This window comes from Parasteatoda tepidariorum, chromosome 9, assembly GCF_043381705.1.
Source record: "Parasteatoda tepidariorum isolate YZ-2023 chromosome 9, CAS_Ptep_4.0, whole genome shotgun sequence".
Classification (NCBI taxonomy): domain Eukaryota; kingdom Metazoa; phylum Arthropoda; class Arachnida; order Araneae; family Theridiidae; genus Parasteatoda; species Parasteatoda tepidariorum.
In genome coordinates this window covers 9,301,767-9,316,527 of record NC_092212.1, presented here as the reverse complement: position 1 = coordinate 9,316,527, position 14,761 = coordinate 9,301,767, and the positions used below count along the sequence as shown (strand labels likewise).

At 32.4% G+C, this 14,761-nt stretch overlaps 1 protein-coding gene across 1 annotated transcript; it reads right to left on the bottom strand.

The window, feature by feature from the left end:
* Window positions 1–3,618: 3,618 nt before the first annotated feature.
* On the bottom strand, window positions 3,619–11,367 carry LOC107453066 (uncharacterized). Its single transcript, XM_043051340.2, has one exon. It carries the CDS (start codon window positions 11,360–11,362, stop codon window positions 4,718–4,720), a length of 6,645 nt encoding a protein of 2,214 aa, XP_042907274.1. The 5' UTR covers window positions 11,363–11,367; the 3' UTR covers window positions 3,619–4,717.
* Between the last annotated feature and the right edge of the window lie 3,394 nt (window positions 11,368–14,761).

Sequence of the window (14,761 nt, the reverse complement as noted above, 5' to 3'; positions counted from 1 at the left end):
ATGCTTTGTGGTAGTGTTACTTTAAATTAATTTAACTGCTCTTGATTGCCAAAAAATATTTTAAATTTAAGCTAAATTTAATACACAGGAATGTTCGAAATTCATATTTTCAAAATATGTGACAGAAAAGATTTCGCTAATATGAAACGGTGCAGGAAATAACTTAATACAAAATGTGGCTGCATAAAAATAATTTAATTCAGTTTCATAAAAGAGTGCAAAATTATAATTCTTATTTAATTTCATGAAAAATCTCCGAGCAACAGTTTTTCAAGTATTTAAGTGGAAAGTGTTTCCGATGCAAGTTTTTTAAAATGATTTATTTTTAACACGAGACAGAAAACAGGAATCACTTCTTAAAAATTTCGAAATTTTAACATAACATGGAAATACTATTTATAAATACAGTTCCTTCATGTTCACGCTAAACTCTAAAGCAAGAGCAAACGTACAAGTTAAACTCTTTGAATTTAAGAAGAAAAAAAAAAGGATAGGAACGAGAAATTGTATTGTTAAATCTATCTCAGAGAAACAGATTTTTAGTATTTTTCCTAATTGCTTCCTAGTAAACACATCCGGGCATAAACTCGCTGGGCTCTAAAGCTTTTCAGTGGATGCATAATCAAATGAATCACTATTTGTTATATTCTAATAAAAAATTAAATAATGATAATGAATAAGAAAGATATAAAAAAATGTAGATTAGTGGAATCAGCTTTATTATTAAGATTATATAAACACCGAAGAGCCATTACATTATGACCACCCTGCTAATAACATGTAGGACCACCTTTAGCCCTCAAAACTGCTAGCACCCGCCGTGGCATTGATTCCACAAGGTACTGATAGGTAGTCTGAGGTATCTGGTACCAAGCGCTCAACAACTGGTCATGCAATTCCCTCACATAGCGAGTAGGTAGTGTGGCAGCACGAATTTGGTTTTTCAAGTAGGACCACAAAAGCTCTATTGGATTAAGGTCAGGTGAATTTGGGGGCCAAGACATGACTTAAAAGTCACTGGAATGATCCTCGAACCAATCCATGACGATACGACCCTTATGACATGGTGCATTATCCTGTTGGTAAACACCATCCTCCGCAGGAAAAACTGTTGCCATGAATGGGTGAACCTGGTCGGAAACTATGTTCAAGTAGCTTACAGACGTCAGGGATTGTTCTATGAGGATTTATAGGGTTCTAATGTGCCCCATGAAAACATTGTTCCTGGGCCGAACCATGAAAACCTGGAAGAGCCCATTGTTATAGATGGAGGGTATATATATATATATAANGAGAGAGAGAGAGAGAGAGAGAGAGAGAGAGAGAGAGATACGAGGGCCGTTCGAAAATTAAAACCAAATGAAAGAAAATTTTTATGAAGAAAATTTATTCTTTGATTCTACATACGTTTCTATTCTTTTCAAAATCGTTGTCAAATTTGCTTAAGCACTTATCATACCTTACAAATAGATTTGAAATAACCTTTTCATAGTAACTTGCCGCCTGCTCCAATATCCAAGAGGTTACGGCTATTTTCACGTCTTCGTAATCGTTGCACTGGTTGCCGGCAAAACGATGTTTAGAACATCAGAAAAAATTAAAATCACTTAGCGCAAGATCTGGGCTGATGAGGGGTGATCCAAAATTTCCCCGTTGAAAGAGCCAATAAAGCTCGGAACTGAGCTATGGAGAGAGTCATTGTCATGGAGTAGAGAAATTTCATATAATTATAATATAATATTATATTATAATTATATGAAATTAATAATATAATTTTAATAATATATAAGTGCACAAATATTTAGCGAATAATTGCAATCTTAAAAGGGGCTGTGTCCCTTCATTTTTAAAATGTGAGGTTCCGCGGTCCTTACAATAAGTCAGGTTTTCTTAGGGGGGGGGGTGTCTATGTAAAATGTGTAGGTTTCATGGGTGAAGTAATCATGAGTACGAGAGTCTTTATCAGTTCGTGCAATTCTTTTCAGTTTTGAGGCATACTTTAAATCATCAAATAATGTTTTTGCATTGAAATCTCCACCGGTGAAGGTTTAAATATTTTTTATCAGTAGTATTTTTAGAAGGCCCGTTGTAATAATATGTTTTGGTTTCTTTATATAGAACAGACAGTACGAAAAAGTCCTAATCATTCTTGTGAACAGTAATCGAGGTCTCCTCGAAATCTTTGCTGTATAGAATGATACAGAGATTTTTTTTTTGACGAAGATCACTGTGCAGCCAGAACTGTTTTCTAAGTTTTTTTTAAAATTTCTTATCTCATTTATTTATGTTATTGTTCGCAAGATTAATCTTGTTCGGTCGGAGATGTATAAGTTTTCGTGAAGAATGCCACATCTATGTCATGTTCAAATATGAATCTTCACTGCACAATTTAGAGGGGATGCCTTCCCAAACAAATCGGGGTTTGTTTACACATTGATGCTCTGGAGAATTATCCCCGATAAGCACAGGATCTTTCACGTACACTAGTTAGGGAACAGCAACCACACGTTCCTCTTCTTCAAAGCATAATGATGATCCAAACGTATGATCTTGTGGCTACCAATGAGCTGTTGACTCAATGACCATGAGAATATCCTGGGTCGAAAATGAACACTGATATCACATAAGCCCCGTGATTCAAATTGACGGTCCTGACTAACTAACTAATACAGTTGCATCGGAGTACCTATCCGAGGGGAATATCTACTCCGTCATCGAAAATAAAATTTAGATGGAGGATGGTAGTTTAACGAAAGTTAAATCTCAAATTGAAGCACATAATTAAAAAATTTAAAGTTTGTGTTATGTATGTATAAACATGTTAAATCGCAAATTGATACATAAAATTAATACGAATTCAAAATAAGAGATAAAACGATGAAAAAGAAAAATATTTACAAATATATACAAGAGGGGAAGACTCCCTATACACTCCTTCGCCTCCCCCCGGTGCAGAGTGCATAGTTCGTCTAAGGTGTTGGCGATAATATTAAATTATCGGTAATGTTTTGATAGCACGCAATCGCTAAGAAAGAAAGCGGTTATCGGGCTAAATTCAACATTTATTAATAATATCTAAGTCCAGTAATTTATTAAAATCACAAGTATAACTCCTCCAAATTTAGCTTCTTTAAAAAAAGGAAGCATTTAGTTTAAAAAGATATTCCTCGATTTTTCTATTTTTAAATCGTTATAAAGGGTGTTATTATGAACAAACCAGGGTGCCCCGGTGATTCTCCTGAGAACTTTATGCTCAAAGACCCTTAGTCTTTTCCTTTGAATGTTTGTTAGAGTCCCCCAGGCCGGCGATGCATAGCATAGAGTATACACATTAAATATATGTCTTTTTCTATGTAAAGCCATTTTGCTCTCACTTTTTAGCAGTGGTTTTAAAGCTTGGAAAGCAGCTTCAGCTTTTTTAAGAATATCAGATCTATGTAATTTTCTGTTAAGGAAACAACTAATGGTGATTCCTAAGTATTTGGCTTTTAATTTAAGAACTAATATATTTCTACACTAGCCATCTTAAACCATGATGACTTGGCGAGATGAAACTCCTCTTGAAGAAAAAGAGACAACAGAAGAAGTAAGTTGAAATGTTCTAAAGAATTTCATTGTTATTTTTATTTTATTCATAAAAAACTAGATATTTATAACCCGAGATCAATTTGTGAAAATAAATTATATATATACTAGCTGAATGCCCGTTCTTAGCACGGGGTGACAGAATTAAAGAACTAAGTGGAAGAACCGGGTTAGTAACACTTTTAGGAAAATTAATGAATTAAAGAAAATAAGATAAAAAGGTTACATCAATATGGAATGCAACAGAACTGTTTTTGCCTTCACTTTAATCGAAACATAACTAATACGCATTACGTTTTAGTATGATTTTTATTTCAAATTATGCAGTCGTAAATAGAATAAGGCAAAGAATTATAAACTCTTATAAAATGGTTATATAATAGTTTGTAATACAAGTTTTTTTCGTTCTGAAAATGTCACTTACCCTTGTTTTTTTCCACTAAGTTCAACGAAGGTTAATAAAATATGAACTCAGATAATGCAACATTAGAGTAAGTTTTTAAATATTAAAAAAATTGGATCATAAACACCTTTCATTCTCTAAAAACTGTCGACATTTTGCGCCATTTTGTAATGAAATAGAGTAAACTGGCTAAAGCTAGACTAAACTTGACTTATTAGTCATGAACAGCTGTTGATAGCATTAATGGTCATGAGCCATCATGTTACAACCCTCAGCAGTTATGAAAATAGAATATTATTCGTATTTCATGCGACATCAGTGTCTTTTGAAAAACAGATTTTTAACACTTTGGATTTCCATGTTCTCATTATCTGCTTTTTTCTGACCTTTTATAGATCAGGAACATCAGGATTTTTCTCCTAGTATTATAGACTGTATTGTCACAGTGTCTAAGCATGCCTTTAACTCAAAACACATTTGAGTAAAATTTGAATAATTCAACAGTTTTCTTTATTGTTCGAACTTAAAACAACCCATTTATAATGAAGCAGAGAAGCTAAAACGTTAAAATTCAAAAATTAAATGTATTACGATAGTTTTAAACTGGATTTAGAACTGGATTTATAAATTAAATTCAGCACCACTTATTTAATGTTTTTTAATGAACCTACTTAAACGCATGCAAGAATATTTCAAATATTTCATAGATTTTTTTAAAAATAATTAACGTTAAAAAGTTTCTAAAAACTCAACTCCATATTTAATTTTGTCTATAAATTCTTCCGTTTCTAATACTGTTGAATTTTTATTTCCCAAGACTGTCTTTAACTTCTTAACATTTTCTTTTAAAATTTTAACACTTGCCATGAATTTGCCTCTCTTCATTAAAAACTTTCCTAAATTATTCTCCGTCCTTAAAGTACCTACATGCATCGGACCTAAGACGTTCTCCTGAATATATAAAATCTTCTGATAATCTTCGATAGTTTTATCAGACAAATCTTGAAGGCATGATACATGTTTGATATTATGAAGCACAGTTACAGTTTTCTTATGATTTACCCCTAATTCTTTAATGAAATAATCATAAGCAGAATTATAAGACGAAAGAGCTTCGTCATATCTGCCCAAGAGAGTAAAAGAGTTTCCCATATTATTCTTAGCTATCACAGTAAGATAATTGTTTGAACCATAGATTTCAAGATGCTTTTCATAAACAGTGTTATTTATATTCAGTGCTTCTTCATGCCAGCCAAGGTCGTCCAGTACGATCGCCAAATCACTGAATGTTTTTAAAGTATCAGAATTACCCAATCCAAAAAGTTTCTTTTGTAATGTGGAAACTTCACGCAAAATCTCTACTGCTTCTAAACTTTTCCCTAATCTGTGCAGAATGGAAGCTATTAATGATTGCGTGATTAGAGTGCGACTGTTTCGTTCTCTAAATATCTCTCTCCATTTTTCGGACAAACTTTGAGCTTTGGAAAGTGCCTCGTTGTATTTCTGTTGCTGGTAAAGTATCGATACAGAATCTAATTCAATATCCAACGTAATGGGATTATCTGAACCAAACATTTGTGATGCTTTTTTCTGAAAATTGTTCAGCATGCTTAGAGCTTCATCAAAATGTCCTGCGGCAGCTAACTGCTTGAACATATGACTGGTGGCTTTATGAGGGTCGAAAAAGAATGACTTCAGGTGTTTGAATTTGGGAAAATTATTGAGAATGGCGCAAACCATTAGAGTTTTCCCTTCTTTATTTTTTGAACACGCTAAAGATTTTAAAAATTCAGAATATTCACATTTTTCTAGAATGCTCAAAATCTGAATATTTGAATTCTGCACACTCTTGAAAGAATTATCTATTAAGTTTAATAAGTCAACAACTCGTTTATCTGAAGCTAGATCAAGAGGAGTTTTCCAACCGTCTGTCATTACGTTATACATTGCACCATTTTCTAGCAGAATTTTTACTACTTCCACTTTGCTATATGTAGAAGCATAATGTAGTGGTGTAGCGTTATTTTTGCCAAATACGTTAGGATTTGCATTGTTTTCCAACAGAATTTGAACAATTTCACTGTAACCTTTCCAAGCAGCATAATGCAGAAGTGTAGCATTTTTCGATTCCTTTGCATGGATGCATGCTCCTTTATCAACAAGAGATTTTACGTTTAAAATGTTGTTATTTTTAACAAAGCTAAAAAGTTTTTCAATCATCAGTAATGTTTTTTTAACAGTTATCTTGTCAGTAAGAAGCAATGGGGTTTTGTGAGAGGTACCATCAACGCAGTCATAAAAAGCACCATTGTTCAGCAGTACTTTGAGCACTTCTTCATGACCTAATATTGAAGCTAAATGAATTGGCCTCACTCCCTCATCGCCAGGTTCATTGACATCCATTCCTTTTTCAATTAAATATTTAACAATGTCTGTCTGGCCTGCTTCAACTGCATGGTGCAGAAGAGTCTCATTTGCACATCCACGTTCTGTTAATAGTTTAACGTCGCATTGAATAAAGTATTTTACAATCTGTAAATGTCCTTCTCGAACTGCTATGTGTATTGCTTTATAACCGAGATCGTCAACCATATTAATTGCAGCACCTTCATTTATAATGAATTTTACCATGTCTAGATGACCACATTGTGCAGCGATATGTAAAAAAGCAAAACCATTTTTTCCTTTGGAATTTACATCTGTGGTTTTATTCTGGAAAAATGTTTTTATTGAATCCACATGACCATGCAGTATTGCCAGTTCAATGGGTCTTAGACCTCTTGAATTTAGTTTAGTAAAATCGGCTCCTTTATCTAACAGTTCTTTTATGATTTTCGAATGGCCTAAAGAAGATGCTAGATGTAAAGGGGTTTCATTATTTTCATTAATCTTATTCACATCAGCTCCACGATTTAACAAGATAGTTGCTATGTCTTCAAAATCACTCTGAATGGCCAAAAAGAAAGAATGATTTATGTCAACTGACCCTGAAAATTTCCTTTTACCTAAAAAATAAGAAACTACTCGCTTCAAACCTTTGAGTATTGCAATATTTAGAAAAGTTTCACCTTTATCATTAAATTGTTTCTCGATATCTATTGATTTATTTTGGAGAAGAATAATGCATACGTCCTGATGTCCCCGCGAGAGAGCTTTATAGAGAGGATCTCCGTCATTTACATCAGCTCCACTTACGATCAACGCCTGAATTATTTCTGTATGATCTTCTTTTGAGGCCAAACACAATGGAGTATCACCTCCAAGTGTCATAGAGTTTAAAGAACCCTTTCCACTCAATAACAGCACATTAACAATCTCAAGATGATTGCACTCAACGGCGTGATGTAAGGGCGTGTATCCTTGTTTGTCATAGACGTTAATGTCAGTTAATTTTGTGATGAAATATTGTACGATTTCAGTATTACCTGAGATGCAAGCTACGTGCAAAGGCGTCTGGCCATCATCACTTTTTATTTTAAAATCAAGCCCTTCTTTAACAAGTGTTTTAAATATGTTAAGTACTTTCGTGTTAGACATGACTTCATCATAATTTTCATTCGCCATAGTCACTGCTCGATTTCCTTCCCAATGTATCAGATTTTTCGAAACTGAGGAACAGATATGCAATAAAGTTTGCCCTCTTTCATTAACTGAATAAATATCAACCTTCTTCTCCAATAAAATCTTTTCAGCTATATCATAGTAACCTAGCACGATGGAAAGGCACAAAGGTGTCAAACCTTTTTTATCTTTAGCATTAATGTCGGCTCCGCATTCAATTAATCGCAGCGCAATATCTATTGAACCCCTTTGTATGCATAGATTAAGAGGAGTGTTGCCATTAACGTTTCTATAGTTAATAGATATTTTATTATCAATTAAGCAATTAATGAGGTCCAAATTTTTATGAGAAATTGCATACTCGAGTATGGATTTACCCTTCAGTGTAACATCTTTAATACTTTCTCCTGGTTTCATGAGAGTTTTTATTAAGCTAATACTTCCATGCATAATAGCGTAATGCAAAGGTAAATATCCTACGCTATTCGAAGCCATTAAATTCGCCCCATGTTTTAACAAAACCTCAGCAGTCGATGCGTGTCCATTCACTGCAGCGTAATGAAGGGGAGTGTCTTTATCTGAATTTATCGCATTAACGTTTGCTCCTTTTGAAATCAACAATGCGACAATCTCTGTATGACCAGCGTAAGCAGATTGGTGCAATGCTGTGACCATTGTATTGGAAACACAATTAATTTCAGCTCCTTTAAGCAGTAAGCAATTGACCATTTCCAAGAGACCCCGCTCAGCTGCAAAATGTAATAAAGTAAACTCATCTAAAAGTGTCCGAGATCGAGTACCACAACTTGTTGTAAGGATCGAGTTAATATTTACAACATTTTGAAGGAATAAGTTAACGATTTCAACTTTATTGTCCTTTACAGCAATATGTATAGGCGTCCAATCGTAGCTGTTTTTAATATATATTGAAGCTTTATGATTAAGTAAAATCACTACGATGTCTACATGACCATTTTCTGCCGCAATGTGCAGTGCTGTCTGCCTTCTTTCACACTCTTCATCCACAGCTATTTTTAGATCTTCTATAATATAACAAACTATATCCTTACAGCCTGACGCAGCTGCTATATGGAGGAGATTTCGATTATAAATATCCTTGACTTTGGGGTTCAAGCCACGTTTAATTAAGAGCTTCATAATGTTAATGTTAGAAGATTTTGCAGCAAAATGCAAAGCTGTCAGCAAATTACTGTCTCTTCCATAGACATCAGCCCCTTCTTTTATCCAGTGTATCACCTTATCTAAGGAATTACTAGACAGAGCGTAGAACAGTCTTTCTTGGTTTTCAACTTTATATTCAGTATTAGACCTATTGTTTATGCGACTGATCGTGAAATATCCTTTTCGATTAATATCGTGTCTGATAATCTTCAGGGCAAATAGAAATATTGACAGACGGGAATCCATTACAATGTCCACTAGAGGATTTCCATGAGCTAGATAATTTCTAAGACTTCTGCCAAACAATAAAAAATTATCCTCCTCCATAAATTGCAGCCTCGTTATCAAATAAAGATCAGAATGCTCTAAGCTGGCTAAAATGGACAGGATGAGCATTTCAATTTCAATTTGCATTTCCAAATTATTCTTAAACGTAAGAAATGATTTAATGTCATTTTCAGATAAATTATGTTCACATATAATTTTCCTTAAAGATGTAATGTCTTCCGATATGATATCTTGATAACACCCAGATGGTGACATTTTAATGATGTCAACTTTCTTTTTAGTTACTTTGGCAGCTTTTTCGTAAGTTTTCCTGAGTTTCTGAAGGTATTTAACTTCGTGTTCTTGGCATTCAGTTATGTAAAAAATCTTGAAAAGTACCGTAAAAAATTTCGAATAATCCTGCCCATCTACTTTAGAAATAACTTTCTTGTAAATTGCTTGTATTGATGAGCCGATATTCGCTACGCCTCGAGATTTCAGTTGAGAATTTATGCATTTCAGTCCGTCACCGATACATTTTTTTCTCTCAGCAAAATATGAACTATCCATTTTGCACCCAGGACCGCGTGCTGCAGATAAAAATACGGCCAGGCCTATTTCAAATTTGTCTTTGGAAATTTTTAAAAAAGTCTTTTCAAAATTAATAATATCTGCTATTTTTGAAAAAGTATCCTCGACAAAATTCGTTTTTACTTTTATTATATCCCTTAAGTCAGATATGAGTTTGTCTAATTCAATTATATCAGTGTTTACTGGCAAAAGCTTAACACCATCATTTAACTTTAGCATTGGAAACATACGAAACATGTCTTTGAATGCATCATCGTCATCACACTTATAACATTTTTCCATCAAAATCGCCAGAGTTTTAGATTTTATTTTCTGAAGAACTGAAGTGATTCCGTGATTTAAACTTTTGATGTCTTTCTGAACAAGTGTGTAAAAATCATAGCCAAAGATTTTTTCTATTTCTTGACACACTGATAAAGGAAAACCATGCGAAAAGGAATTTCGCAAAGTTTTTAAAATGCTGTTTGTTTGAGGAGGTAAAGCCGACATCAAATAATCGTTCGTTGCGGTAGAAAGTTTAGGCGATTCTAATGTATTTTTTATGTTCTCGCCTATCACTTGTAATGCCCTGACGATGATAGTTTTTCCACTTTTTTCAAGCGGGTTTACTCTAGTCGCTATGTCAACGTATTTTTTTATAATAATAAGAGACTCATAGTCTCGAATAAATTCATAATTTCGATAAAATTCTTTAAAAATTGGATATTTATCAATTATGCACTTTACCATATCGTCACGATTGATATCAGGAAATGTACCTAATTGATCCAAGTCCGTATTTTTGATATCGCATAATTCCGCCACTAAATGAGAGAAGTTACACAGATATTTCACAAAATCAGTCTCTGTTACAAAGCAGTTGATGTAGCTCCCTTGGTTATTCAGATGCCGGATAAAAGAGATTAAGTGAAATTCCATTTCTTCCCAAGGGATTCTGTCATACGTTGATTTCAGCCATTTTTTCAGAGTGAAAATATTTTGAGCGATTTGTTTCGCTAAGAAAATAATGAGGTCGTTAGATTCCCTGTTTCTGTATTTTGTTTTAATTGAATCACTGTAGTCCAATAGAAGCGATATTCTCTCTTGGATATCATCTTGTGTATAATCATCTGCATCAGACGGAGGATTTTCTTCGAAACAGTAGTCAAATAGAAAACTTTGTACAAATATCTTCATTTCGACTGATACATCTACATTTTTCAACGATAGCTCATCCAAGCTCTTTGATAGGAGAGAACACAATTCTTCAGTGTGTGCAGAAAAATAATCCAATGGCCACTTCTTCATTAAAACTTCAAGAAGCTGCGTATTCCCTGAGCGCACAGCGTAATAAAAAGCATTGTGGGCTTCGTCGTCCTCATCGGTGGGCAAAGGAAATGTCCTGCCAACTTTAATGGAAAGATCACTAATAATCGATGACGTATCACTAAATGCATGGTTCAAGATTTCTAATCGATTGTGTTCGCAAGCCAGTATAACCACATTAGACATTCTAAAAGGATTCTCATGGCAATTAAAGCAAGAAATTAAGTTCGGAAAAATGTCCACGTCACTCACTATCGCCAAGGCACACGATAATTCTTTAAATTTCTGCGCATCGTCGGTTTTTATTGCATTTTTTATTGCTACTAATGCATTTATGTAAATGTGGCTTTGGTATATGTCATCGTACTGCAGAAATTGGGCGATTGCTGCACACTGAGATTTCGCTAACAACAATTTCAGTAAACTTTTCCCTTCAGCATCAACCGTCACGTTCATTTTATCCATCATAAATATCCACACTGTCAAAAAGAAAGAAAAAAATCATTTTAAGATTGTTGTAAAGCTCACAAATTTAAATTTAAACTGAGAATGGGTTTAGAAAATAAAAGTAGTGGTTGACGTTTTTAATGAAGCAATTTAATAATTGCTTTTATCGAAAATTTACTATAGCAGTTGGAATATAAGCCAGATTTTAGTACCAGTAGAATATAAACCAGAAGAAGAATATAACCAGTAGAAGAATCATGCCTATGATTATATTTCAGTTTGAACTCCCCCCTCCCACCAAAAAAAAAAAAAAACAATGCCTGCTTGTTTTTTTTTTGGTACAAATTTAGCACCCATTGATCTGAAGTTTATGTCGTCAACCAGGGTTTCAAATGCAAAACTTTTATTAAATACTGCGTTAAGGATCTTTCAAAAATTTTGCAATTTGATGTTCCAAATAATCATTGTAGAAATCGCCATAGCTGCCAACTCTTCCGGTTTTCCCGGAAGAATTAATTTTCATATTTAAAGTGCTAGCGAAATTCATGTTATTTCACTTAACTTTTTGAATTATAATAATAATTTTAAATCAGTTTGACCACCACTACATATAAATAACTACAACAAATATATAAAAGCATATTTTTCTTTTACTTTAGCGAATTTTAATAATTAAAATATAGATATATTTTTGAGGGAGATAGTTTTTTGGTAATTGTTTAGCTACCACTTGGAAAATCCATTCTTGAAAAGAGTGAATGTTGGCAGGTATAAATCGCTCAGGCAGGGACCTTTACAAGCGATTAAAAATAAAATAAAAAGTGGTGCTTTAAAAAAAAGCAAAAATCTATTAAAAGAGATCAAACCTAGCAACTTTTTCCCGCATATTTCTTTCAACTTACTAATCAAGGTAAACGCAAGGAATTTTCTTGATTTAAATATGAATAATTTGCAATTACATCCTGGTAGTAGTTACGAATAAATAAATAAAAAATTAAGTTTTTACCACTTCTTACATTTTTGCCGTCCGTAGTGTCTCTGCTATAGCTTTCTGTACATAGCCCTGTAGATAGCTTTCATTTTTTCTTTGTTTATAGTCTTCGTTAGTGTTTTTTTACTATTTTTTTCTCGGATTTATCTTTAATGTTTTTATTCCATTGTACCATACATCGATTTATCCATACTGACGCATACTCGCACGATACCTGATGTGTTGTCTTACTGACTTTGGGATTGTGCTAGAGTACTCCCCCCCTCTTTCCTTCTCAATTAATCATCTAATATTGCAATCTTCGTAAATCGTGAAAGTAGAGTAAAAGTAAGCGTTTGAGTCTGAGTTCCATTTCTGACATTGCGTTTGCTGGCAAGGGCACCGGCAGAATAATATGTAAGGGGGTACAACCCTCTAACAAACTACCCCCCCTCCCAATTTTTTTTTGAATATTTTTTATTACATTTTGTTTTGTTATTACATATACTTTCATCTGTTAATTTTTTTCAAGATACATTTCTTCATTGATAACAAGATATTTAAAAAAAAAGTACGAATTTCTTGTACTTGCAAATTTTGCCACGAGAAACTGTATTGATGGCGCTGCCATTGAAACACAAATAACCACAAACAGTAGTTTCGTACACTAACGTGTTTGTGCACGCTTAACTTTGGTAATTATAGTGCTGATGAACTTATACAGTTGTGAGGAGTCAGTTAGCGTTATACACTTTTGTTAAACAAATTAACTATTAGAAACTATAATATTATTAATATTTTATTAAATGAAATTTAAAAATATAGCTTAAATATTGGCCAAGTTTGCGCATGCTCAGTGTGCATAAGAAAAGAATCAAAGATGACTCAGAATTCATTGAAAAAGTTGTAAACAGATTTGAACCGCAAGCAAGACGATTACAATTCTTGTTTGATTAAACAATTTTTTAATTGTTATGTATCAATAATGACTTAATTATATGTTTTTGAATAAAAGTATTTTTAATAAAAAAAATTTATAACAAAATTGTTTTTCTGTATCTCTAATTGTTTAAAAAAAAAAAAAAAAAAAAAAAAAAAAAAAACGGGGGGCTGCAAGTGCATTCTCTTGCACCCCGCTGCCGGCGTCCTTGTTTGCTGGCCTTGGATGTAATCAAGAAAATATATGATCATTAACAGTGGTTATTTTTACCTTTTTATTACAATTTTTAACGATCATTTTACTAATTAGGAAATAGATTGACGTAATGATTTGTCAACAGTGTTTGCAATATAAGAAAATAGGCTTTACTGAATAAATAAAGGTTTTTAATAATTTCTTTTGTTTAGGTTTGTTAAATGTTTCAAAAATTTACTGAAAGATTACAAATAAAAGAATTATAATCCATTAATTAATTGATGAGTAATTCGTTATATATTTTTAACTAGCATTGGTTTTGTTTGTGATGATTCATGAGCAAAAAAGCATTAATTATCAACTACTAACTAATTATCAAATTCTTTTACAAAAAGTACATACAAGTATAAAAGAATTTGATAATTAGTTAGTATACTTTTTTCTGATCACATTACTTTAACGTAAAAGGTGCGTTGTAAAGAAAGATACAGATTCAAAAATTTGATTCCTATCATAAGAGACTGAAAAACAATTTGTTCATAATATTAACAATAAATAAATAAATAAATATTTATAAGCATAAGCAATTTTTCTGTCAAATAAGCTATCACAATAACAATTTATTATAGTAAAATAAACTGAGCAAAAAAAAGTGAAAAAAAAGATTCCTGCAAATAGTTTAGTGTTAATACTCAGCGAATTAAAATATTGTGAGTGAAGGAACATAAAAGTTGACGACAACAAATACTCGTATTCAGCTTATTAAAGTTCAAATAATTTTTAATTAAAATAATGTCAACATTTTTTTCTTACTTTACATAATTTTATCTAGTGTCAAAATCTATCCTTACATTAATAACCGCATCAAATGTAGAAGAAAATCTAAGCTTTAAATGATAAATATTTCAATATCTGATTATAAAAGGGTACAGGTAATAAAATCGCCATATGCATCCTATCTTGCAGGTGATTATAACATCATAATAAACCTTTTAACACTGTCATGTTATGTTTTTTCCTTAGTGCACTTACTTCTCCGATTTGTTTGTAGGTATTTCTTTATTCTATTTATTTACATTTTTGGAAGAGAAGGTCAGAAACATATTAAATAAGTTCTTAATTTATAATTTTAATATATTTTTAATAGAGATATGAAATAAGAGTTTATAAATGGAATTTTTACTAATAGTTATGCATTAGTTTATAAAAAAATAAAATAAAATAAGATAAAATATGTTTGTTTTCGTTAGTTTTTACTTTTTTTTTTTTTTTTTTTTTTTTTTTTTTTTTTTTTTTTTTTTTTTTTTTTTTTTTT